At 40.9% G+C, this 26,619-nt stretch overlaps 3 protein-coding genes across 4 annotated transcripts; 1 reads left to right on the top strand and 2 right to left on the bottom strand.

The window, feature by feature from the left end:
- Positions 1-1,363: 1,363 nt before the first annotated feature.
- LOC106642775 (uncharacterized) lies at positions 1,364-2,103 on the top strand. The gene is made up of 2 exons (XM_089589007.1): positions 1,364-1,375; positions 1,594-2,103. The coding sequence occupies exons 1-2, from the start codon at positions 1,364-1,366 to the stop codon at positions 2,101-2,103; spliced, it is 522 nt and encodes a 173-aa protein (XP_089445133.1).
- Positions 2,104-2,886: 783 nt separating this feature from the next.
- On the bottom strand, positions 2,887-7,638 carry LOC106642803 (protein phosphatase 3 catalytic subunit alpha-like). Its single transcript, XM_089594219.1, has 17 exons — positions 7,563-7,638; positions 7,160-7,498; positions 6,399-6,709; positions 6,074-6,277; positions 5,874-5,998; positions 5,698-5,809; positions 5,460-5,605; positions 5,247-5,386; positions 5,011-5,179; positions 4,715-4,841; positions 4,552-4,623; positions 4,079-4,160; positions 3,913-4,010; positions 3,666-3,836; positions 3,375-3,599; positions 3,236-3,296; positions 2,887-3,136 (listed from the first exon to the last, which is right to left on the bottom strand). Exons 1-16 carry the CDS (start codon positions 7,601-7,603, stop codon positions 3,238-3,240), a joined length of 2,421 nt encoding a protein of 806 aa, XP_089450345.1. The 5' UTR covers positions 7,604-7,638; the 3' UTR covers positions 2,887-3,136; positions 3,236-3,237.
- Positions 7,639-12,600: 4,962 nt separating this feature from the next.
- Positions 12,601-26,619, bottom strand: Tps1 (Trehalose-6-phosphate synthase 1). Of its 2 annotated transcripts, none has more exons than XM_014357680.3 (7): positions 26,426-26,619; positions 19,744-19,900; positions 15,256-15,420; positions 14,056-15,167; positions 13,314-13,641; positions 12,935-13,228; positions 12,601-12,854 (listed from the first exon to the last, which is right to left on the bottom strand). In XM_014357680.3, the coding sequence occupies exons 1-7, from the start codon at positions 26,542-26,544 to the stop codon at positions 12,627-12,629; spliced, it is 2,403 nt and encodes an 800-aa protein (XP_014213166.1). In that variant the 5' UTR covers positions 26,545-26,619; the 3' UTR covers positions 12,601-12,626. The 2 variants fall into 2 exon arrangements, with proteins under 2 accessions (XP_014213166.1, XP_014213165.1); XM_014357679.3 differs by having other exon boundaries at positions 12,935-13,231.

The raw sequence follows: 26,619 nt of genomic DNA on the forward strand, positions 1-26,619 counted from the left end.
CGATCGCCAACCATACTACTACATATCAGTCTTTTACGCTCATACACTTAGTTTTCACCCCCCCCCCCTCTACCGAATTAGCTCCAACAACAACAATTGTATCGGTACATGCATTATACAACTAGACGAGTACAATGAGTTTGGGGGTCCCTTTCATCAATTGCCAACAAAAGGAGAACAAAGCTATTTGCCTTGGAAATTGAGCTCCGCCCGTTTGCCCGCAGTCGAATGGGGCAAAGGGAAAGGGATATACCCTTGCTTCTCTGCTCTCCGTCCGCCGGCGCATTTTTGGTTTGTTTTTACCGGCCGATTCGTTGGTTCGCCAAGGAAGGAAAATTACGTAATTAGGCCGATTACTTGTCGAGACCTTTTTGTCCGCATGGAATCGCGGGAGCAAGTCCCGCGTCTGTCCACGAACGAAGGCCACCGTTGATTATCCTGGGGGTTTTTTGAGTTTGACAATTTTGCAAAAAGTCAATCAGGCGTCATCCGTACGGTAGAAAACATCAGAGTTTTCAAGTACAAACGTTAATACCTACAGTTCAATTAACAGTGTGGTCGGACAGTCTTACCATCAACTAGCTGTTACTACTTGTGCATGGAATGCCCGAAACAGTCTAATCTGCAAGTGAAAAGAAATGATAATCCACTTCGCTCGGTGTTATGAAACATGACGTCAGTTGTACTGAAGCAGAGAGTATCATTTATAGAGAGATATTTAAAGAGAGAGAGAGAGAGAGAGAAAAGGCACCACATCAACGGACAATCGATGAAATTTCAGTAAGAGCGGGGGCTTGCAAACTCCATCGGTAACACCATCCGAGTACCTACTCTGTGTGTATATATGTATACAGCGAAGGCCCATGTGTGTCTATTGGCCCCAGGGCGAACTCGCGAGCGGGCCATATCCTTCGGGGCAATTTAATCTGGACCAAGGCTGTCCCAATAGCTTAAACACGTATACATCTATATCCCGGCAACACCCGAGCGCGCGCGATATCTTGTGTGTTTTCGTGAATGGGTGTAGGTATAGGCGATACACAATGTACGCACGTAACGTATACTACCTACTTACTCGAAGGAAAAGGCTTTTTGCCCACTTTCGCCAGACACAGAGAGCCACGTAAGTATAATATATATGTATGTATGTCGTGCGTGTAACATATGCGTGCGTATATGGTGCCTGTCCTTCTCCCTCTCTCTTTTTTATTATTTTTTTATATTTCTTTCTTTCTCCGGGAGTGGTAGTCTCTCTCGAAAGGGGTATAAAAGATACCCGTGGCCAGGACTCCGGCACAGACTCACTCGATCTCTCACAGTAGCTCCTCCCAAGTGTACCAAGCCACCAACTACAATCGTAACCATGTTCGCCAAGGTATAATTTGTTTTTAACCGATAATTTTTGCTTCAAATTCATTGCAGTTTGAGAATCCATCATGTTTTTCTTGACTAATTCCCTTAACACTCGATTGTTTTTTGAATTTACAATGATGCGACTGGAAAATAATTATTTTGATTGCATTTCTATAAACCAACATGCAAATGCAAGCTATACCCATACGTTAACTATTATAATATTTTTTTGATTTTCAGATCGCAGTAATCGCTTGCGTGATCGCAGTTGCCCGCGCGGGTATCATCGGCGCCCCGGCGGCCTACACCAGCTACGCAGCACCAGCTGCCTATGCCAGCTATGCCCCCACGGCCTACGCCAGCTACGCCCCTGCACCAGCGGCGTACGCCAGCTACTCGGCACCAGCTGCCTATGCCAGCTATGCCCCCGCGGCCTACGCCACCTACTCTGCCCCATCGGTGAGCGCGACCAGCCAGAACGTGTACCGTTCCGAGGGTAACTTGAACACCGTGTCGACCCACTCAAAGAGCATCGCCACCCCCTTCTCCTCGTCCAACAAGCAAGTGACCACCGTCACCAACCCCGCGGTCTACGCCCACACTGCCCCGGTCTACGCCGCCCCCGCCCCCGCCTTGGCCTACTCGGCGCCCTTGGCTCACGCACCCGCCCCCGCAGCCATCGCCTACTCCCCGGCGGTCGCCGTCTCCCACATGAGCTACTCCGCCCCTGCCTTCAGCTACGGATGGTAAACGGCTCACACCCCCCCCCCCCCAACTACGATACCAATAAGTTTCATTCCACTGTTTTAATTATGTATACTTGTAGGTAATACGTATACTTTTCATTAGACATAAGCACTATGTACATTAGAAGCTCTTTTGTAAATTATTTTCTATCGCTGCGCATTGGCACTGTACATGCATATACACGTCTCATCAATAAAGATAGAATGTAACTTTTTTTCAATTCAAACCAACATTTGGATATTTCTGTATTTTGTTCATTCCATCCTCTACCTTTCCTTACTTTGTGGAATATAAATCACTAAGATATTTACATTTGTTATGAAAATTTTATTACTCGTTGACTTTACTCTTTAGATATTGTTTATCATAAACGGCACTTGAATAATTCCTCTCAATCTGTGTTTATTGTTTTTAAGAAATTTGATTTTTATTGTAAAAAGCCGTATGGCAAGTCTAATATATATTTACGGTTTCTTATAAAAAATTGCTTTTGTTTTTTAAACGTTCTATATTTCATAAATTTTCGAGGCTAGCTGAGTGTTAAATTGTAAAAACAATTGCAAATTAAGCTTTGCTAAAGTAAAACCCGAGTAAAACCTCGGTAAAACCGTGTGAAAGTTAAAAAAAATTATCTGTATAAAATAAATATCAATACTCACCAAGGAGCAATTGTGAAAAAAAAATTACTCGTAAAATATGCCATACTTTTATTTCATACTAAATAGGAAGTCCAAAATTGACTCTAGCTATTATTACATAAAATCCCCAAGTAAGTAACGCATAAAATTATCAGGAATAATCATATTTATTACAAAATATACGAGCGTAAATTTTTATCGATGTTCCAACATCATCAATTAAATTAATATCGACAATTATAAACATGTACATTAAATGTAAAAATGCCATTTCGTAAAATTAACAATTCGTTGGAGAAAATAATTAAACAATAAAAAAATAAACTTTCAAGTTTCAAACAATAGAAAAACAATTATCCATAAAACTCGACTCCACTTTCTCTAACTGCGATCATTTTCTAAAACCAAAAAAAAACATTTAATTTTAATCTTGATATTCAAGTATGCACCAAAAAAAAAGTAAATGGAAAAAGCACCCGCATCACGAGAGTAGGTACCTTCAGCATTTGATCAGCCCACTGCAATGCCTGCGCAACTTGATGACCGACGCCTCACCTTCTGCCCCAACAAAAATCAAATGTCCCCGTATCATCGAACAATCTCGTCTGCCAAAATTATGCGAAACCTCAACAATACCTGACTGCTTGGAATCCACTTTTTTCTCGGTACAACTGCGCGACCTGGTTAACCGCCCCGAGGAAGTCAAGCCGTGCTGTCCACCCGCTCCTCTGGCCAATCTTTCCAAACTGACGCTTTTGGACCTGGTCAACCGTCTCGGTGGGGCATGAATGTCCATTTTCTCCAGCTTCACGGAGCACGGCCGAGTCTGGGCTAGCAACTCTGGTTGCTTGGACACCTTGTCTGAAGAGGAAAAAACGCAATTCATGAAAATCCATCCCTCCCACTCGGAACCAAACTATAAAGCACCTAAACTACGAGACTGCGGGACTTTGTTGGACTTTTTTGCCCCCACTGCCTCCGGGAGCTGCGTCTCTTTGCTCTCCTGTGCCGGATCGGTATCGTTGCGCGCGACTGGCATTTTTTCGTTCTCGGCGTCCATGAGCTTCGCCTCGTCGAACGAGAGACGCCTCTTCAGCGCTGCACGTGTCAAACATAAAAATCATCTCCATGTAAGTGGCTCACGAGGAATGTAGAAAAGATCTGCAGTACGTACCATCGCGCAGGGCGCGCTTTCCTTGCGACAGTAAGCCCCTGGGCAGTCGGCCGTCCGGTGACAGTCCCTTCAACTTGAGCACTGTCTCCCGCTCGTCTCTGAAGGTCAAAGTGATTAAACAACAATTTTCGCTTACGTATTTGGATGAAAATTGATTTTTGCTTACGTGAGTATACTGTAATGCCGCGACATTTTGCTGACCGCTTGGACTTTGCTGCGAATGACTTTGTTGCGATCTACGCTCGTTTCTATAATTTATTTGACGAATAATCAGTTCGAATCTTCGTACGTTTATTGTGTACGTATGTAATTTAATAATTAAAGATTAGAGTGTAGTTACTAAAAAAACAGTAGGCAGACTCTGGTACGATTATTTTAGGGATTTTAAAACACAGAGTGTTGATGAAAACATTTTTTGTTCCGGCAGACAAGTGCAGTAATACTTTTTAGGTATGGAAAGGCTATGGTCAAGTTTTTGAAATAAAACGTTTCGTTACCTTTTCAAACTCTTTGGCTATTTTTTTTTTTAATGGTTAAGTGTTAGATTCCTAGCTAAAAATTGAATTAAAAAAAAAAGGTTAAAAAAAAATATCCGTGCCCGAGTCTGAAAATAGGTATACGATACGGTAACTGGCTTACTCTCCTCATCCTCTTCCTCCTTGATTTCATGGTCCGAGCAAATGTTCAAGATACCGACCAACATTTGCGTAACTGTTGGAAACAATGACAAACGAAAAGAAATTTGAGAAAAAAAAAGTATTCTTAAGCTCGTAAAAGTTAAGAAAATCGAAATTCAAGTCACCCTTTTGAGCGACGAATGGCAGGGACCAGGTGAACACGTCCATGAATTCGGGCAGCCAAAACGGATGAGGCGAAGCGTTGAACTGCTTTATGTTGAGAGTTTCCCCGTCGAATCTAATTATCGCTGCCTTTTTTTTTCACAAAAATCACGTACAACGTAAGCGTGTCTCTTTTTGTTTGCATACACAATCAATAATACACAATATACAAAATTGTCTGCGGACGGAAAGAAAGTGGATACATCCTTCACCACCAGGGCGGTAAAGGTTCGCTTTCCCACAGACGTATTATATATACCTTGTTGTTGTAGACGTCCAAGTAATTGGGAGCACTGAAAATGGTGATGAGCGCCGGGAAGTTGTGTTTGCTCAGCCGATACATCTTGTAGCCCAGATCCTGGGCTTCGTGAGCCCGCACTATGGTAAGCAAATCGTTCTCCTCGATGAAACGACAGCAGGCGCTGTAGCTGCAAACAAAGGGCCAACCAGTGCGTCACGATATCCCAATTTACGTTCAAGTTTATAGTTGTGTACCTGTAGAGATACGAGCAGCCGCGAACCTCGTTGTGCCGAAAAAAGTCTACTACCTTTTCGTGGCCGAAATCCTCGGTGGGATCCGACCACAGCAAATCGCACATTTGACCGCACGTGGGTGGCTCCCGGAACCGATTCATCTGCAAATGCCGTAGTCATAAAATACCCTTAAAAAAAGCACAAAGGTAACGGGTAACGTAAAAGCTCGCGTACTCTGTAAATGTCATCGAGGTGCCTGATCGTGGGCGAGAGGCCGCCGTGAACGCAGAATATTTTTCCGTCCACAATAGCCGCGAGCGGAAGGCAATCGAAAGCCGTCATGCAAGCCTTGTATGTCGCCTCCGAGTACTTGGTGAGGCCTGAAAATCAATCGGACGATTTGCACTTTATTGAAATAAATAAATAAACATAAACGAAAAAAAAAAAAAAAAAAAAAAAAAAAAACAATTACACTCCTGCTTGAACGTAAAGTGCTCCGTGAGATGACGGCACTCGTGGTTACCCCGTAGCAGGATGAACGTGTTCGGGTAGGAAATCTTGAGGGCCAACAGGTGTAGTATGCACTGCAAGGGCAAATGTGAACATTGTAACGATGAGGGGGAAAAAAAAAGGAAAAAAAGCAAAAACCTCTATTCCGAAGTAACCCCTGTCGACGTAGTCACCCAGAAATAGGTACGTGGTAGAGCTGGGAGGGCCGCCGAGTAGGAGCAGCTTCACGAAATCGTAGTACTGCCCGTGAATGTCACCGCAAACTGGACAATCGCGCAAGTGAGTGAACCAAACTATTCAAATCGAAGAAAAGAAAAGAAAAAAAAAAAAAAACGTACTAGTGACAGGTCCACTGATATTGATCAGATTGGGTTCCTTGCGAAGGAGCTGGGCTCCTCTGGTGATAATGTCGAGGGCGACTCTCTCCTCGAGTCGGCCTTCAGCGACAAAGTGTTCCCTCAGTCGGTCGAGCCTCGGGAGTTCGGTCACCTCGTCGAAGACCTCGGACCTCCCGAGCTTGCTCTTGGCCGGATGAGGTACGTCTGGTATTTTCCAAATTGAACACCACACGCACGTATGGTTGTTATTATCATTTTTTAATTTTTTTTTTTTTTATTCATTGAAATAAAAGTATCGAAAGCATGGCTATACACACACACACACCTTTGATGATGCGGTTGGTCGTGCTGAGCTCCTGAACGGTTTCCTCGACCACCTCGATGCTCCGGTTGCTCTCCAAGATCGAGTGGAATTCTACGGAGGTGTCTTCGCAAGTCGTGACGTACAGGGACTCCTCCAGTTCCCCCGAGGGCTCGCCAGCAAACACATCGTCGTCATCGGGAGACTCGCGACTCTTCCGGAAATCGGTCGGTGTGTCCCCACCGCTCGACAAGTATATCGTGCGCTCGAGCTCAGGTAATATCGCACCCTCGAACACGACGTCGCTGTCACGCGACACGTTACCTAGTGCGAAGCTATTTTTTTTTTTTTTTTTTTTTTTTTTTACGAGCAGAGAGTTTGAATATTATTGATGTTTGAGTATATTGAGCAAAACTTTTTGGGCTAAAGTAAGAAGGCTGCAAAGTACTGCGGAAAATTTCGTTTGACCCGTTTCGTGAGCTGATTTTTGAAAAACATCGTCACGCGGTTGATTCGACACTTTCTCATTACCATAGAAGTTGAAAATAACGCGCTTGTACAGAAATCGAGGCGTGTTTTGTTGAAAAGAACGAGGTATGTATAGTGTACCAGAAGTACAGGATCGCCAAACGCTCAAAATCGTGAATACGAACAAGGTGCTCGTGTTTGTCAACAAAGCGTACGAAAGGTCGTACAAGTATACGTTAGAAAATCGACTTTGCAGCGAAAGTCAAAGACCCCGGACGAAGGTACATGGGAGAGGGGGAGGGGAAAAAGAGTTGTACCTTTCCTCGTGGCGTTCGTCGAGCTTGTCCTCGTCGATGCCGAGTTTGCTCATATCGGCGATCATCCTGCCGAGCTGCGGGTCGTCGCGCACGGTCTCCCCGCTCATCTCCTCGTACCCGGTGTCCTCGGCTATCCCAGCCACCTCAGCCATCTCCTCATTCTCGGAGCCAACGGCTGCAGCGCGCGAGGTGTCCCTGTAGGTCCATGCCAAGCCGCTGCCGCTCGAATTCATCAGTAGCAACGTGAGATCCGACACGTAGGTTTTCTCGGGGTACGGCGACGGTGGCGGTGGCGGGGGCGGCGACCGAGGCGAGACTTGCCCAACCTCGCTGCTACAACTGTTTCGAATATATATATTTACAAATAGACAAATCCAGACGCAAGCGCTGACGCCTCGCTCACCCAGTGCTCCGCGGCTCTTCGTTCGACGTTTGTTTTTCCATCGTGTCCAGCTCGCGACCAACTACTGAAAAGCCAAAAGCCACGCTAAAACTACTGCGCAATTTTGTGGGGACCAGTCCAAAATTTTCAAATCAAGAATTGAGCTCCGATTGGTTTACTCGCTGTTTGTATATATATATAAACACGTGCGTGCGTGTAGGGTATAATGTATACGTATGTAATGAAAACACAGCTTTTCCTCTCCCCCGATATTTATTATCGACAACACACCCATGCGGGTATACTCAATATACGGTACACATGATATGAAAACATTGGTTATTCAACAGGTTTTGCGTTTCGCCAGGAGCTTGGTACAGTAGTACCAATAAATCATCTCGATGGCGAAGACGAGCACGCAAAACAGGACGCCGTAGACGTAGAGGAAGAAGCACATCTGTAGCTCGGTTAGGTCGAGGGTGTGTATGTCCTTGCTCTTCTTGTACTTGGATATCATTTGGACGTTGTAGTCGTTGACCGAGCGCTGCTGCCACACGGCAAACAGATCGCCCGCGGTTAGGTGAAGGATGCGCTTGTTGATCTGGGGATGGAACTTTAGCTGCCGGTGGACGACGAGGTTCATGTGCGCCGGCACGGGAATGATGTTGAGTATGTGCAGGGTGGTCGTGCCGTTGTTCAGTTTCACGCTCTCGGCGACCTTGCGCTTGGCCAGCGACACGGTGGACATCACGGCGTAGCCCTCGCTCGTGTAGCGGGCAAAGTCCGTGGTGAAGTACGGCTTGTCCGTAAAGTTGGCCATTTCGAGGGCCTGCTCGATCCGATCGGTTAGGTCCAGGTAGTCCTTGGTCGTCGTGTGGTTCAAGTGCTTGTACAACGAGTAGAACTTGGCCACCTCGTGACGAAACGGCAACACCGGGATCCCCGACTCGATGAACGACTCCAGGGTCTTGTAATCCTTGAACTCATCCAACTTGTTGAACACGTTTATCAGGTTGTCCTGGAACACGCTCAGTATCACAAAGTTGTAGAACAAAAAGACCGACACCAGGATTCGCTCCGAACTCGTGCGCAACGGCCTGAAAAACAATTGTTTCTCTCTTTTTTCCCACTGCTGTTACAAGAATAATCGGTAATAAGAGCCTATCGGTATATACCTGTAAGCACCACCGCTGTGAGTAATGGAAAAGACCATGAGGACGATGACCCCGCAGCTGCTCCTCTTGTCGTTGAGGCAACGGTCGATGATTATCCAGACCCCGGTGACGACCACGAGGATGACGATGACGCCAATGTAAACCTCGGGACTGAATATCTCGTACAGATTGAGTATCGGTTTGGGAAAGAGCCGCGTGTCGATGATGATGCACGAGGTCTCGCTGAAGGTAGGCCACGTGTACAGGGCCGTCCCGTTGGTGTTGAGTATCGTCTCGACCGGGTGGACGTTACCGTTGATCCGTATGTCCTCGCTGACGAGGCCACTGACCTCGGTCTCGATGGTGTCGCCCCTCAGGACATACGTCACGTTGGCCACGTTCTCCTGGTCGACCACGACCGTGAAGTTGAAGCTGGACATGAGGGCCCGCAGCAGCTCGACCTCGAGGCCCTCGGCCTCGTCGACGCTCGGCATTGCCATCAGCGGGTCGTCCCTCGCCAGCAGGTCCGGGTTCTTGGGCACGGTCATCGGTGGATTGTACGTAAGGGAGATTTGCAGGGTCTCGCCGTGAAAGTTCACCGGGCAGTCGTACGGCTCCGGGCCGGCCTCCATCGGGCCCACCTGTTTCGCGGACGCGCATACCTTGAGCACGCGCTGGGCCCGATAATCGGCGACCAAGGCGTTGGGCAGGTTGTCGCGGGTCGTCATGCCCCAGGGCTCGAGGCCTCGGGTCAGCCCGGCCCCGGAGCACTCGGCCGTGCACACGATGGCGATCTCGGTGTCGTAGTAGAAGGTCAGGCTGTTGAGCTCGAGGATCGAGGAGGCGCCCTTGAGGCTGTAGTCGTCGACAATGTGCATGACGATGCAGTGGATGGCGGTGTTGATCAGGGGTACGGGCTTGTGGAACTTTTTGCTTCGGTCGTAGGACGCCCTCAGTACGGTCGAGTTGGTGTACCACGCGAGGTCGAGGTTGTCGCAAGGGTGGCTCGTTGGTGGTGAGTAGCTCGGGCCGATGAACAGTACGAGGCTGCAGCGCATCGGGCCGATTATTCTTTCGACCATTTTGGCGAAGAGAATGTGGCGGGAGCAGTCGATGGTGAAGGCCAAGCTCCGGAGCAGCAGCGTCAAGAGTACGAGCGCCACAATGGGGAATGCCTTCATTGTCCTGTGGATTTGCTTTGGTGGAGTGTACCCGCTCGACACTGACGATAAAAATGGAATATGCTTCTTTTTTTTTTTTTTTTTTTTTTTCTTTACGGATATCGGGAAAGGGTAAAATAATTATCATTTGTCCCTCGCGGTGTGTTCGTCGATGCCCGTATCTGTTACATCGTCGGAGATTACGAAGAGATAGAGTTAAAAACGATGTTGCAACTTATGGGAAATACGTGTTTTCTTTGATACAACAATGTAGAGATACGCATCTCAAATATGGAATTCCCCCCTTCGCTCCTGGGAAAAAGGGATAAGGTCATACGCAAGGGCTGTGATTATTCGTGTAAACTGTGCGTGTTTGTTTGAGGGGGGGGGGAATTTTTTTTTACGAGGGAAGGTAAGTAAATAAATTATTTTCCGTAGATATACCTAAAAAATATATTGTATATCTTGATACAGTTTACAAACGACTTTGGTAAATATTTTTCGCTGCCTATTTCAATTTTCTCACACGAGTAATCGTTTTTTTTTTTTTTTTTTTTTTTTTTTTTTTTTTTTTTTTTTTTTTTTTTTTTTTTTCTGTATAAATTAACCATATTTCGCAATATAAATACAGAGTGCGACCATAAGTTGTAAGTTTCAAAATGAGTGGTTGTATTGCCAATAACTTCTTTAAGAGCACAATCAAGGACTTTTCATGATATTTTTGCATGAACGTGTACAAAGCCAGATTAATGTTTAACATAGTTTTTTGTGACGTTGTAGAACGTTTAATTTTTCGGATGTACTCTTAGGTAATACGTATAATATAAGGTAACATTTTCAACAGCCCTTACAGTTAGGTAACAGTCAAGTCTTGGAATTTTTTGTTCATTGCGTATTTGATGCACCTCACATTTAGTTACATGGATGTATGTTTCTGATGACACTTTCCTTGAAGCGTTTTAAATTTATCTCAAAAAAAATTGATACAAAATTCTTTTCTTCGAGTTTTTTGTCTTACTCTAGAAAATTTCATGTAAAATTAGTCTCTATTACCTGTTTGATTTTTTTTATGAAATAAAATTTTAGCAAGTGTAGTGCAAAGTACAGGTTGGTTTTGTTTTAGTAAATTTGAATCATTTGATGCGTAATAAATAAATACGAATTACTTTTCAAATTTATAAACATGTTGCGCTCGTGCGACTTTTTTTTATTTTTATTTATTTATTTTTTTTTTTTTTCATGTACATATACATACATATTATTACGTAGATACGTAGAGAAGCGAGCGCGTTTACACGGCTTAGCCATAAAGAAAAATAAGTGCGCCTCTGTGGGAATAATTGGTGACCCATACACTTTTGCGCAATTCGATGGATATGTACATGTATTTTGTTTAACAAAGGACAAAATTCACAGGCGCACTTTAAACCTCACTTAATTTAAAAAAAAAATTGGTTTTTCAAGGTAAATTTAAAAAATGATTCAATACCTTACAAAAATATTTGACAAAAATTTTTGTTTATAAAATGGTCAAGACTTCTTTACTCAGTTCTTGAAGAATTTTTTTAACAATTACTTTATCAATCTTTGCAATAGTAGATATACTTACGACGTACGATATAAAAATTTCAATTGCTTTTTTTTCCTTACACAACGAATATCATAAAAAACTTTTCGTTGAACAACTTACGTACTAAAAAATTTCGTTCATCACCATCGAAAGCACAAATATGATTTCAATCGTAACTATCGTTGTTTCCTTGCATACGTAAAAAAAAAAAAAAAAAAGAAAAAAATCGTTGCTTCAAAGCAAACAATTGCATTGGCACCGTAAGCTCGTTTAAAACGTATACAAACGATAAAAAAATATAGAAGCGATATTCCCCAGACTTTGTAAAAGAAACATCTACAAAAGACAACGTTATTTGGAGTAATCGCGGTGCCTGTGGTTATAAAAAAAAAAAAAAAAAAAAAAAAAAAAAAAAAAAAAAAAATCCACAACAATGCAGAATGAAACATAACAAAAAGAAAGTCTCGTCGAGTCAGTAGATCCTTGGACTCGGGTCGACATAAAAATTATAACAACGCTAACATCCAAGTACTGCATTATTGGTTAATTTGATCCTAAGTAAGATTGGCTCGCTAGAGCTAGTAATTTGTTATTCATCAGATCCTTTCCTAATACGATTGGACTATTAAAACAAAAATCATATATATTTAATTACGTATACATTGTATATATATATATTTTTTTTTCTTTATTTTATAATTAAATGAAATTATAAATCTAACCGACTCTTTTTTTTCATTTATTTTCCTCTGACGCGTGTAAGTTTAACTTTGGATTGTGCGGTGACAAAAGTTGTCGTTTCAAAAAGAAAAAAAAAAAAAAAAAAAAAAAAAAAACTCGACAAGTTTTCCCCGGAGATCTTTGTTTCAGGAACCACATGAGCAACAAATGACCGATCCCACCGGTCGTGATTGATGGTAAAACAAAAGAAGCCACCAAAACGGCTCCCATGAATACCGCTACTCACATTCGGCATATCACCATCATCGACGACGTCCAGCCTCTTCGCTTGGTAATGATGAAAAATAATTCTACAGTCAAACTAAACGTATAGAGACAATCATCTTGGAGCCTACTAGGGATAAACTAAGCTATGTGTTAATGTAAGTCGTTATAATAATATAAGAAAAACAGAGTATAGGTGGCGCATCGAAGCAAGAGGAGTTGGGGGGGAGGGGTGGGGGAAGAGGTGCCGGTTTCGTTACGCCGACGGCTGGGTGAAGGACATCTCCATGGTGACGCCGGATTGGGCGCGCCGGAATTTACACGAGACGTCGTTGTTGGTGCGCGGTTTGCGCCGGCTGAGGTGCCTCTCGACCCACTTGAGCATCGTCAGCACGGAATCGGTGCTCGGTAATCGCCGCTCGGCCGCAGTGCGCACAATGTGCGACGAGGTCACGCGGAACGTCGCCGCCATGCCTTTAAGGGCCTACAATCATCACACAAAATCATGGTCAATGCGTTCACTCTGTCACGTGAAAGAGCAAAGGGAGGAGGAACGTCTCGAACCTTCATGGCGTCCTCGTCGGTGGTGTCGTCGCCCGCGTAGATGATCCTTATGCGCTCGCTCCAGTCGAGGCCAAAGGCCGTGCGGAGTATGTAGATCGAGGCACGGCCCTTGTTCCACTCGACGGGCGGTTTGGCCTCGATGGCGCAGTGCGCCGGGCACGGCTTGAATCCCGCCTCCTCGATGAGCTTCTTGGCTTGCTCGATCATCGCCGGCCGGCGCTCCATGGGGGTCTCGCGGTAGTGGAAGGTCAGCAGGGCCCCCTTGTTCTCCACCCAGGCACCGTCCTTGCACAGCTGCTTGTGGCCGATTATTAAATTCCGAGTTATCATAGTGGAGACGACGAGTTGTTTTGTGCTCAAGGTGGTGGGGAGAGCTCACCTGGTCTTGAAGGGCTTGCATGAGCCCGGCTACTTTGTTCTCGAAGACGGACGGCATGGGGTGGACGAACTTGCTGCCGTCGGGGTGGAGGATCTCGAGGCCGTGGTTGCCGGCGTAGGTGATGCCGGTTATCCCGACCATGGATTTTACGTTGTTGACGTTGCGCCCGGACACGATGGCTATGTACACGTCCGGCAGATTGGACAGCCTTTGGAGCACGTTGCGCGTCTCGAGGGGCAGGACCGCCAGGTCCGGGTGGGTGGCGATCGGCGCCAGGGTGCCGTCGTAGTCCAGCAGGAGCGCCAACTTGTGATTGTCACCGATGTACCTGGGGGACATGCGCCATCACTTGATCGTTACCCGGCTTTCATCACGAGTCTAGGCCAACAACACCGCAAGTAGCACGCGCACACGCGCGCGCGCCCCTTTGTACTTTGTTTCTATAGACTATTTTTTTTTTTTCTTCCCTCTAGCTTTAACGATACATGCGGTATAATATATAGGCATGTACGAGGTTTACAGCTGTCTTTGAGACAACCTCTACACCCCCAAACTCATGCTTTGGTTTTGTTTTCCAAGTTAACGCTGGATAGAGACAATTATTGTGTTTAATAAATTAAATTTGATGGTGTTACTTTGAGAGGAAAAAAAAAAAAATGAATAAAAAGAGTGGTCAAAGTATGGATGGAAGGAGGAAAAAGCGTATAGTACGTCGAGGTTCCCTTGCATGGTGTATACATACTTGCTGAGGTAATCGTCAAAGTCGTCCATGGTGACGGGTTGCATGACGGTCGCGCCGACCGAGTCCCTCTCCTCGAGGGAGCCCATGACCTGGAGGAACGACTTCATCCAGTTGTTAACGTCGTATATGCGCTCCCGTCGGCGCAGGTGGTTCATGCGCAGGGTGCGCTCGTCCTCGGGCATGGTAAGTGCCCTGTGCATCACCTCGGCCGCCTCGTCGATCTCGTACGGGTTGCAGATGAGGGCCTCGTGCATCATCTCCCCGGCGCCGGCGAAGGGCGAGACGATCAACACCCCCGGGGGCGTGTTGATCTGACAGGCGACAAACTCCTTGGCCACGAGGTTCATGCCGTCCCTGAGGGGGGTGACCAGGGCGACGGCCGCGTCCCTGTAAAACGCCGCCAGCTCGTCTTGGCTGACGCAACCGTAGATGTACCGTATGGGCGACCAATTCGGGGTGGTGAAGCGCCCGTTTATACACCCTATGAGCTGGTCCATCTCGAGCTTTAGGTCCTGGTACTCGCGGACGTCGGTGCGCGAGGGCACGGCTATCTGGAGCATCGTCACCTGTTCCCGGTGCTCGGGGTGCTTCTCCAGCAGCATCTCGAAGGCCTTGAGCCGGTGGACCAGGCCCTTGGTGTAATCGAGCCGGTCAACGCCGAGGACGATCTTTTGATTGGTGAGCATCACCTTGGCCGCCGTCTCGGCCAACGAGACGAACCGGTCGAAGGGTATGCCGATCGGTAGAGGCCTCACGCGTACCGTTCGGCCGCCATGCTCGACCAGGAGGTTCTTCCGGTCGACCCGACACCCGAGGCTGCGCTGGCAGCAGTCGACAAAATTCAGGCAGTAGTCCTGGATGTGGAAGCCGACCATGTCGCAGCCGAGCATGCCCTGGAGGATCTCGTCCGCCCAGGGAAACAGCCGGAATATGTCCCAGGGCGGGAAGGGGATGTGCAGGAAGAAGCCGAGCTTCAGTTTGAGGCTCTTCTCGTCGGCCGCCTGCCGTATCCAGTTCGCCGCGAGCATCAGGTGGTAATCGTGCACCCAGACGAGGGGCGTGCCGCTACCTTGGCCCTCCTGTTCCTTGTGAATCATCGCGAGGGCTCGTACCTATTTTTGGTGCAGTGTGCGTGAGAAACAATCTTTGAATTTTTTTTTTTTTTTTTTTTTTCTTTTTCCCTTGACGATTATTGAGTACCGTTTTCGCGGCAAATTCCTCGTTGACGGTGCTGTAGGCCTTCCAGTGGTCGGCGATGAAGGTCGCTCTGTCGGGCATCGAGTGGAAGAGCGGCCAGAAGGTGCCGTTGCAGCACCCGTTGTAATACGAGTCAAAGACCGACGGCTCGACGTGCACGGCCACCACCTGTTTACAATATAATAACGATCCTTCAATTGTGCTGCAACTTTTGCGTTTTCATTAGGAAAAAAAAAAAAAAAAAAAAAAAATGTAGCGCACACCCTTCCTCTCGATAATCGATTGATTTATTAAGTCACTGTTGTATACTTATTACTCGTGACGCACGTCGGTATCATCTCTCGCTCTGTACCCAGTAAAATAAAATGAAGAAGAAGAAGAAGAAGAGAGAAAAATACGTATGTAATCTTTTCTTCACCCACAAAATTACGGGGGATAAACCCAAAGAGAGAGAGATAAGATATATACGCGCACAATTATTACTCGATACCCTGCATTCCTCGTTATCTATTCGCTGTATGCGCTCTCACGCGTTACGTGTATAATATATAATATTATGTATACATATAAACATGTGGCGATTGCACCCTTGACATGTTCAAGATATAATATGTGAGAAAATTATCGTGGTTTTTCCGAGAAAACGTATATATTTTTATCTCTCGGGTGTGAGCAAGTACAGCTCGAAAAAGCGAAGAAATCGAGTCATATACTCTTGCGTATATGGGACACGAGTGTGTATATATTGTACATGTCCAAGGGTCTTTATATAGATAACACGATTACAGCCGCGATCGGAAGTATATGCATGTACGCGCGAGTGACGTTGCACGTCTGTTCCGGTTATCCCATATTTCGAATCGGTGCTTTACAAAATACACTGTTCCAAAACAGGATCGGAGACAGATGTGCGTTACACATGTGTAATGCCACTCGAGGTGGAGTGACACATGTGACGCGTGTATATACGGGTTCGGGGGACGAGAGAGGTTGAGTTGCGCGACTCCCTTACTTTTTTAACAATAAGCGTTATTATTGTAACGAGCGACCCGACGAATCGAGGCTCATGCCACGCAGATAAATTGCGAGCGAGCCCCTTACGCTGTTCCAATTGGCTGTTAATTGGTGTTATCGCGGCAGTGCTCTCTTTTCGATTGCTTATCCCCGCGTGAAATTATCGGGACGTATACAATATACTTGTTTGTTTGTTTGTTTGTTTTTTTCAATACAAATGATTTACGGGGATGGATGTTTTTCTTTTTCCACGCCACTTTTGGTTCATGTAATTATTGATCAATCGGTCATTGTGAAGAGTATGATTTATTAAACCCCAAGACTCTGCTAAGCGGGAAAAACATCAGTTTTTAATTATTAGTCCCACTGTATAGGTGTCGTTGGAAGAAACTCGATTATCGTTGAGAAAAAATAATAACAAAAATTATAGAGAAATTCCAGCAGATGCAAGCTGGCAAATAAAAAAAAAATTATTATTTTTACCGTAAAAATTACGGTTGCAACAGTAAACCTTAAAAGGATCGATTAATACATTTTACTGTTCCAGCATGGTAATTTTCACTGCTCTAACCATAACTTTTACTATTCAAACCATAATTTTCACTGTTCAAACGATAATTTTTACTGTTAAAAATAATAACGTTTCGTAATATTAAAAATATTAACGTTAAGTAGTAATGGTAATTTTTGCTGGAATTTCTGCATAATTTTAATTATTTTTTTCCCTCAGTGTGCACCTGTTGATCGATATTTTACAGTTAATGACTGCAAGCGATGGCTACTGTGTCCTTTGTCATTATGATGCTGATTTACAATTTGAGCGTCGAAAAAAATCTACGAATCATCATGACCTTTTTCGTATACGTCAAATTTCAATACGCTTGTTTTTGACGCTTTGTCCCGTTTTATTTATCTCAAGTATACATTCCACGTTATACCATCTAAATACGATTTTTCATCATCGATACAGGCTGATATTGTAAGTAAATACTTTATGAAAAAAAAAAAAAAAAAAAACGTACAAGTATATTGCACTCTCAAGCCAATCTTCAATATTTATTATTACGTAAGGATCGAACGCACGAGATGAAACCCACTGAACTTTTCAAGCCGTTTTCAAGTTAATCTTAGTATTGACAAAAATGTAAAAATCGCGCACAGCTGCTTATCGAAAATCATTCGCAATCGCAAACGTGTTATATGGCACATCATCTTGGCTAATATTTTCTCTTATAAAATTTAATGAAATTCAAAGTAACACTACTTACTGATACATCACTCACACACCCTAAAAAATTATTGGTGGACCTATATATTATGTTTTTTATTTTATTACGCAACTGTTACGCCAGTGAGAGAAAAGAAAAAAAAAGTGCAAGTTTATGATAACACTCCTCGACACCTCACTCGTCCTATCAACACATAGTATGAACGAGCTATCGAAACGTAAGGATATTGGCGTAAATCCTGACGAGTAAAAAATAGTAACGTCGAAGGTTCAACATTGCCTTCCAAAAGTTGTTTAGCCACACTGTTGCGAAAAAAGAGACGATTTTCTCATATTACCATAACTCGAAGGGTAAACAATAATCAAGAACCTGGCCAAATAATAATCCACGGTACAACGTAAGAATCGCTCGTTTCGGCAAACGACTCTGCAACGTTTCCATGTTGTATAGAGATATATTTTCAGGGCGTTATGTACTGTCGTCGGCGCGATAAACCCGGCGACCTTTATCCCCCTCTTGTACACACCACTCTCTCGTAAACACCGCACACAAGTACACTTGTTAGCTTGAATCTCGTGTTTTCCTGTAAAATACACCTACATAAGTATGGGGTATATTCATCAGTCCACACGATATTGTAGGGTGTGTAGGAAAAAGGAGATAAGGCCCGAAAATTTGTAGTTACCAGTAGAGAGTGAGGGAGGGAGAGAGTTTCGATTACGAATCGATGATACACACATGCACATCCATACATATTATATTTACTGCAGGGGCGTGTCGCCTTGGCCATGCGCCTCTCTTGCGTATGGAGCTTGAGATGGTTACGTGCTCTCAATCAACTATATGACATAAGAGAAGGCGATGGAGACGAAACACGCGCATACATACACGAGTACACGAGTAATCGGAGATGATATTTATTAGTGAATAATGCACGTACCTATATGTGCACGTACAGTATTTGTTTTCATCAAGATTAATTAATATCGAAAGCAATAGATTATTATTACGTTCACAAGAGTTAAAAAAAAAAAAAATTAATTAATTTATGTAAAATTGTTAAATTAACATGCTTTTATGATAACTGGTTAACTGTACAACAAATTCATCTTCACTTGAGAAGTCAATATAGTACGGAATAATAATGGCTTGGACACGTCTCCGAAAGCCGATTGCCCATCTAAGTGTATCGTTCACAACCAATACCTGCAGTAAGTACGAGTAAAATATGTAAAATATTCACGAAGTGTTTACAGGATCAAGGTATGTTTTGGCAGCAGGTGCACTATTAGATACGATTGCTATTAAAAATATAAACTCAACTCCAGTGATATAAAAACTAAGAAATCATACGGCGTTTGTGCGATATAGTAGTATAATTGTAAGTAAAGCGCGCGCATGACATGTTTGATCAAACTACGATACGTCCTCGAGAATATCCTCGAAATTTAATTAATGAAGTGTGAAAACAAATTGTGCAAGTACGGAAAGAACCCAACTGCGTTTTAATTAACTTTAGTGAGGAAGACGTATGCGTAACATCGCTATTTTATTTTTCGATCGGCCTGTCGAATTGACGAGCCACTCGTAGAGAGACAATGATTGATCAGTACGAACGATAACTCGAGCTCAAGGTTTGGATCATTTTTTTTTTTTTTTTTTTCAAGCCACAAAATATCGAAAGACAAAAGAGACCTTGATGAATAATCATTGAAATTTTTAACACCGCATCTACATCATATTTACGAAACTGTATGACTGTCACGGGACGCTCGGGATTCCAATAATTGTGGGTATATTTGTAGCTCACTTGATACTACGCATGCGTGTATTGTACTTTTATTTACTATTATACGCTTGCATTTTTTGCATTTGTATACCAATACGTACAAGTGTATATGACAAAAGAGCAATAATAGCCATTGCGAGATTCATCCTCAAAATTTTTTGCAATATATAAAAAAAAGACGATATTTGTGACACGTTGACTTTATTTTTGAAACAACAGCTTTTCAAGGATACTGCGCACAACAAAGTCGTACTACGATGCCCGCACACTGCAAATACACCTGCATGTGTACACCACGTAAACATCCGGAAAATCAATATGCTCACGACACCCAAGTACGTGTATTTTTCTAAAAAATCAACTATATACGTCACTGGTACGTTGCAAAAGTTGAAAACTACAGTAACCACCAGAAAGGCGCGAAACAATAATAAAGGAAGCAGGGCTAGCCATTCTTACCTTTTTGGACGATAATCCAGCGGTGGGTGTTCTGTCGTTGGGATCGGATTCGGGAATCGGCTCGTCGGGGTTGTCCATGTGCATTCCCGGCCAACCGACCCACACTCCATTTCCATTTATCACGACCGGCGCTACCGCGGTAACGAGGCCACCAGCGCTGAAACGAACAATCAATGGGCGCTATTTTTTTTTTTTTTTTTTTTTACTTGTAACATCAAACATTATAATTTGTTATGTATGTTTATACGTATTTTTTTGGTGCACCATGACTAAAATGTAATTTATTCACGATTTTTTCAAGCTTTGATGCACTAATTACAAACATTGTATGTATGATTCCGATGGTATAAATCATGTCAGTACCGCCTTAAACCATAATAACGCTCATTTTAAAAATCACATCGGAATGATTTCCACCTTATTTATTAGGTACTTTTCACGAGTTATATATTGCTCAAATTTATATTGACACTATAATCCGACATAATTACTCTGCTTCTACAATTGTCAAGTCTAGTCAGTAAAGCTCACGTGCCTATCACTCTCATAATAGATCCAAACAAGATAAAACGATAATTGGGGAAAAAGGCACTACGCGTGATTTTATCGTCGTGGATCAAACATCGCAAAACACATCAATAAGTCACTTCCGAAAGGCTGATGTAGTAGTATATGTCTGCGCGCGCGTAAGAAAACATAGACTGCTGACAATACACAGAGTCGCGTTGCATGTGCATGCACTTATCACGTGCTTTTGGCATGGTTAATACGCTTTAAGAACGAAATAAACAGATGAATCAATAAAGTGAAACGAAAAATTGTGTTTACGATATTATTATTTAATCATCAAGAAATACGATGAGTAATTGACAAAGGAGTTTTTTCGACTTTATTGATACCAGCAACACAAACGATTGTTACTACAATACAACGCATCTTTTAATTCAATATCAATCACATATAAAGTCAAGTGCCGCAGTTTATTTACGGACATTCACCTAAAGATAAAAGTTAAAAAATAATTTAGAGTCAAGGACTGTTGTGCAATGACAATAATTTCAGAACAAATTTAATATACCATTACGTTTGAAATAATTTGATATTAGAGGGTTGAAAATATTGTTCCCCCCGCTTAATCATCGATATTTGTCTCATTTTATTATTAAGATTTTTATTTGTTTACTTGACTATTTAACTTTTTATTTTAGAGAGAAGTATCATGTATGAGCTACATTACTGAAAAATAAAATATAACAATTTTTAGTCTAATAATTAAAAATTTTTTAAATCTGATGCATTATACAAAATTGTTATTCATTAATTTATTTCTTATTCGTTTAACGTTAATACTCATATAATAACTTATACAACATCAATAACTTGTCCAATTTTAATGTAATTAATGCGTTTTAATCATCACAAATGTATTAACTATTTTTTGATGCAGAACTTAAATTGGCTCTTTTACTAATAAAAAATCGGAGCTTGTATCTCTCAGGCGACGCTATATACCAATGGATCACGCATGCCCATATACGTATATAAGACTTTTTTGCAGACTGTGAGTGTGCAAGTACTTGGAGTACTATTATTATACACCAGCCACGCATGCGATCGATGATACGAACGATTACGATGCTTCTGGTATTTTGTCACGACGACAACGACGCTTTATCTGTCTAACTCGTTTTATTGTTCTTTTTTTTTCTTTTATTTTTATTTTTCCATCAACCACTACGCCACGTGACGGAGCACCGACCTTGCGTGCGTTCCTTTATGGATGAAAAGAAAAGCGCGATCGGAAAAAATCTCCGCACGCGTATTTCCGTGTCTAGTCTCTTGCGGGTTACAGAGTCGACGTCGAGACTTGCGTTTCGTCTCGTTTGCCAATGTTTTATCTTTTTTTTTTTTTTTTTTTTTTTTTTGTCGTGTGCCGCACTAATAAGCAACAACGTGTGCACGAGGATCTCACAGTTTGAGATGCGAGGAAGTTTTGAATGATTTATGTGGGTTAGATTAAATGTTTGCTTTGATTTGAGTAGTCCGCTCGAGAAACTTGTCTACTCAAAAACCGGTAATAAAGTACGATTGCGATTGATTGTTTGATAAAAATGTTTATAAAAATCAATTTTAATGATTGACGAAAGTAACACGTCAGAAGTCTGCTAGTATTACTGGCAGAATCATAATAAGAGAATATTTACTGTTTCGTTTGTTGTTATGATAATTGTTGTTACAAATGAAAATGTCTTGCAATAAATAATTTGTTACGGTAACCTGGAGAGTTATTGTTTTATTATTCTATTGCATGCGATTGCTAAATTTTAGCACGTTACGGATCTATTTAGATAATGTTTTGTTAGCACGCAAATTCGTACAGAAAGTAAAAGTATATTTTTGAGCTGTTGAAATGATACTTTGCTTCACTAATAAGTTTCGACGTCACTTGAGGATTACTTGCTTGATAAGATTAATATTCGAACTGAGCGTTGGTCGAATTACAAGACGAAAAAATGGTGGTTTAGGTAGAACATTGTACATAACTTATTACGCGACCCATTTTTTTCAAAAAGTATTCAGTGCAATTTTAATGATGGTGCTTTAATCAAAAGTGAAATTCCTACAAATTTATATAAACTTTCATTTATATAATATGCTTGTAAAAGAAGATTAATCTGAATATATTTATGTGTTTATGGTTAAAAGTCACATTTGCATTATTAACGAATAATATACATAGTTAAATTTTTTTTTTCTTTAAAATAAAATTCATAAAAAGATATGTTACGCAAAAAATGCAAACGATTGTTTTTAGCTATGTTTTAGCGATGCAGTTATGAGCGTTTGAAATATTGACAGTTTGTCAACTTTGGGGTCATCGATTGTGACATCACTAGTAAAGATCACTGAATAAAGTTGAACACTCAAAGCTGTTACAAATCATGTACTAATGTAAATATGAATTTTCAGAATAACTGATATACAAATCCATAAAGTTTTTTTATCGTACCTTGGCCGAAAGTGACGTTTTCTGACCAAAGCTGAGTTAAGCGCGTACTTATTAAATTATGGGAGTCAAGTAAGTAAGAGAAGCCTTGGATAAACTACACCAATCAACATACAGCTTGAGGCATTCCTCATTTTTCCCCCTAAATATGTGAAACGTATGATTAAAGTTGAATAAAAGAAGTTCAGACAGAAAACAGCACACGAGCAATAAATAAGGACAGCAATCGCACAGATGTATCTTGAAAAATGCTGTTGTGAGGATACATATATGACCACATTCACACAAATCACGGTATCGCCGGCCTTGTTCGGCATCTCTTCAAAGATTCGATAAGTTTTTTTTTTTAATCTCTCTCTCCCTCTTATAACATAACAGTGGCGGCAACCATGGTCGCAAATAAGCAAGTCACGTTTCGCCTTCTAACACAAACTGATTTAAATAATTATGAAAAATCCTGTACATTTTTGTATACGCTTGCGTATTTAGTTTCCGTCTTTGCGAGGAAGCTTAAAATTTAATTACCAATTAAGAGTAATATTATGATAAATTTATACTGTCCCTTATTTTCAAGCTGTAAATGTAGTGCAATTATTATTGTAACTGCATAATAAACAATTTTACGTTTCATCATATAAAGGTAATTTTTAAATAATAAACATATAACTAATATTAAATATAAAATTTATAACTAAACTAAAAATTAGATTTTACATTGACTCGACCCATATATAGTTGTTTAATTTTTTATGTGAAAAAGGCAAACGAATCAATTAGTATCATTTTAGATCATATTTACACTAAAATAATTTTAATTATTTTTACAACTTAACGTGCTTAAATACAGTTCATCTTTTATGTTAGAATAAAAACCCTCCTAAATTTATTCATTCTTTAAATTATTTATTTGCTTTTTATCTGTTTGTATGTATTTTCAAGATACGTTCTGTGGTCCACTAATAAGTATATTTTTATTTTCTCATAATCAAGTATAAATTGTTTTTACGTTTTTAATAGATAAAATTCTAAAGAAACTATGGGAATACAGAAATACGAACAGTTTTTTTTTGACTTTTATCTAAATTCTAGTTGAAAAAATATACGTTTTTCTAAGGTGTAATCGAAAAAAAAAATTTTTTTTTTCATATTAAGCTCCCTATCGTAAAAAAGCAACAAAAAACTTTACTATCAATAAAATATATTTTTTTAAGTATCTTTAAAAGTATGAGAATAAATTTGTCTTCAATTGTAAAATTTATTACACAAAAAAAATGAGTGAATTAAAATAAGACTTAATTTTTCTTTTGAAAAAAAACTCGAAATTTTTTCTAATTTTCTAAAATCTCTTGTAATGAAAAATTTATCTTGCTTAATTCTAATGCTACTTGGCTTAAAATGTTCATAATAATTTGGTATCTTGTACAATACACCTGCTGGACGAATTTTCATTGCAGTTGCGAAAAGACTTCTAAAATCATGATGAAGAAATCAGTTACAGCATTTACACATTTTCACGAAATAATCATTTAGTTACTTTCTCACTGCTTTTTTTCTTCAGTATCATCTCTTTCAACACATAATATGATAATGTTTGAATAAAAAGTATAAAGAAAATAATGAGAAAAATAAAGTATCGTGTGCGTGACTAAAAAAATAAAATAAAATGTATCAGTCTGTGCCAGATACTGTAAAAAAAAACGAAAGGCGGCGCGCTGTCTGTTTTTTAATAAATCAGTAAGTTTTGACGCACACACATGACGCATTGATTTCTTTTTTTTTTTCTTACTTCTCGATAAAGTACAAGACAAGAAGTTAAAAGTGAAGAAATACAATTAGACCCGATAACAGATGCAGAAAGAGGGAATAAGAAAGAACAGAGTATAACCAGAGATTTATCGTGTCGTATTCAAGGCTCTGAAAACAAAATACTTTTGTCTTAATTTTTCTCCTTTTTTTTTATCTCGCTAATATCTATACAGCTGTTGGAGGTGCTCTACTGTTGCAGACAAAAACAATGCTGATATATTAATAATGGTAGCTTTCATCGGACAAATGCCATCGTCTCCGTGGTTATTTAATACAGCAGTGCGATGGCGTTTATCATATTTTTTCTACCGAGGGTACACACACCAGCCTCCCAAAAATGCCCGAGGTAGGAAAAATATTTCCAATGATTACTAATGTAATACTTGAAAACAGGCAGTACGTATTTTATTAATAAATTAATTTTAACTTCAAATGTTGAAGCTCTAAAATAAAAGTCATTGACAAGTAAGTTTTCATGAAGTAAATAAGCAATTTGGCCGTTTAACACAGTTGTAGTTAAACAAAACAAAGTTAAAAATCTTTTCAATGTTCATTATATCATTTATTATTGTGAAGATTGATACTTTGCTGATAAGTAAATCCGAACATTACTCAATTCAAGTCTTAACACGAAAGATTCACGCTTTTCGAAAGATCTAATCAGTAAAAAAACTTTTTTTTTCTTTGTCTTGCCTAGTTATAAATGTGGTAATACTGAGAAACTCTCAATTTTGATGGACAAAATCAAATTTGATATCGGCAAAAATAAAAAAATTACTGTTTTCATAATAAATCATGCTAATTTCATGATTAGATTAGTAAGAAAAAAAACACGTCATAAAAAAAGCCAAATAAAAAAAATATAAGTTTCTCAAACTCCAGAGATTTCCTGAAATTTCGTAAGATTATTATTGATGTATACATTTTCCACAAAAAATGTATTAATTTTGAGTTTTAAAATTAAAGAAAAAGAAATACTTGATTTGTTTAAATATTATTACAAAAAAACTCCTATTATTGCTCATTAATTTTTTAATCAAACATTATTTCGTTACATAGTTAAGATTTTACATATCAAAGCCAGTATCTTTTTACAATCAATCTGAAAAGGATCCACAAGTACGAAAAAAAAAAATAGTTTACTTCCTCGTGCGAGAAAAAGCTTAGTGTTAAAACAAGTTTGACAAAACGCGAAATTCAAAAATCATGATCCAAGATCAATAACATCATTAACATGCACTGGGTTATCTTGGTTGTAAAAAATCATTCCTTTAACAATATATTATGTACTTATAACCCGACAGCATTTATAATAAACGTGTTATCAATTCAATTAGTTAACTTGGATATTAAGTAAATACGTGATAGACATAGATGCCAGTACAATCATATTATTATACTTTGCAACATTTTTTTTATTTTTATAATACCACACTTTTGTTTGAAAAAAAAAAATGAAAAATAGCAATAACGATAAAAAAGCATTGTTTTCCGGCATATCCAAAGCAAGCACCGCTGAAAATCAGCTGTTGACCGTTTCTCAATCAGATATGTATATAACGCAGACACAGAGAGGGCACGTTTATCTAGCTTATACAAGAAGGAAGGAAAGAAAGAAACGCCGGTCAATGAATTAAGCCGGCAGAGCCAGTCATATCGGCAGCGAGAGAGAAAGAGAGGCCGAGTCAGCTGTGCGCGCGGAAAACGCACGTGGATATGACGCACATTCGACGCGGCGATTCAAACTTGGCGCTTGAAACGTGCGGGCACACGACAAAAGGTGCTCTTGGTATAAATCCACAACCAATAATAAACATACTTACTCCCAAAATGGCATGGTATTTTTAAGAGAAAATTTAATAAGCTTACCTGGCCTTGCGTTCGAGCTTGCCCGTGACGTCGTTCCTCTTGAGGACGAAGGGCAACCTGTTGCTCACGACGATCATGCTGCCGTTAGACGTGTAACTTCTCGACTCTGTCCGAGACATTTTTAATTGTTGTTACTATCGTTCATACGAGCAAAAAAGTGAACAGCTCGGCTTTTATTTTATATATATATGTAT

The sequence above is a fragment of the Copidosoma floridanum genome, unplaced genomic scaffold (genome assembly GCF_036245765.1).
Source record: "Copidosoma floridanum isolate Cflo_tuat_1 unplaced genomic scaffold, Cflo_Japanese_pri ptg000001l, whole genome shotgun sequence".
Classification (NCBI taxonomy): domain Eukaryota; kingdom Metazoa; phylum Arthropoda; class Insecta; order Hymenoptera; family Encyrtidae; genus Copidosoma; species Copidosoma floridanum.

Excerpts from the sequence above, each read along its gene's own strand:
- LOC106642803 (XM_089594219.1), bottom strand. The coding sequence starts at position 7,603 with ATGGAAAAACAAACGTCGAACGAAGAGCCGCGGAGCACTGG. Across the intron at positions 7,499-7,562 it reads GAAGAGCCGCGGAGCACTGG|TTGTAGCAGCGAGGTTGGGC; the intron begins GTGAGCGAGGCG and ends TATTCGAAACAG. Across the intron at positions 5,606-5,697 it reads CTTTACGTTCAAGCAGGAGT|GCCTCACCAAGTACTCGGAG; the intron begins GTAATTGTTTTT and ends ATTGATTTTCAG.
- Tps1 (XM_014357679.3), bottom strand. The coding sequence starts at position 26,544 with ATGTCTCGGACAGAGTCGAGAAGTTACACGTCTAACGGCAGCATGATC. Across the intron at positions 19,901-26,425 it reads AAGCTCGAACGCAAGGCCAG|CGCTGGTGGCCTCGTTACCG; the intron begins GTAAGCTTATTA and ends TGTTCGTTTCAG. Across the intron at positions 13,232-13,313 it reads TGCAAGCCCTTCAAGACCAG|CAGCTGTGCAAGGACGGTGC; the intron begins GTGAGCTCTCCC and ends ATCGGCCACAAG.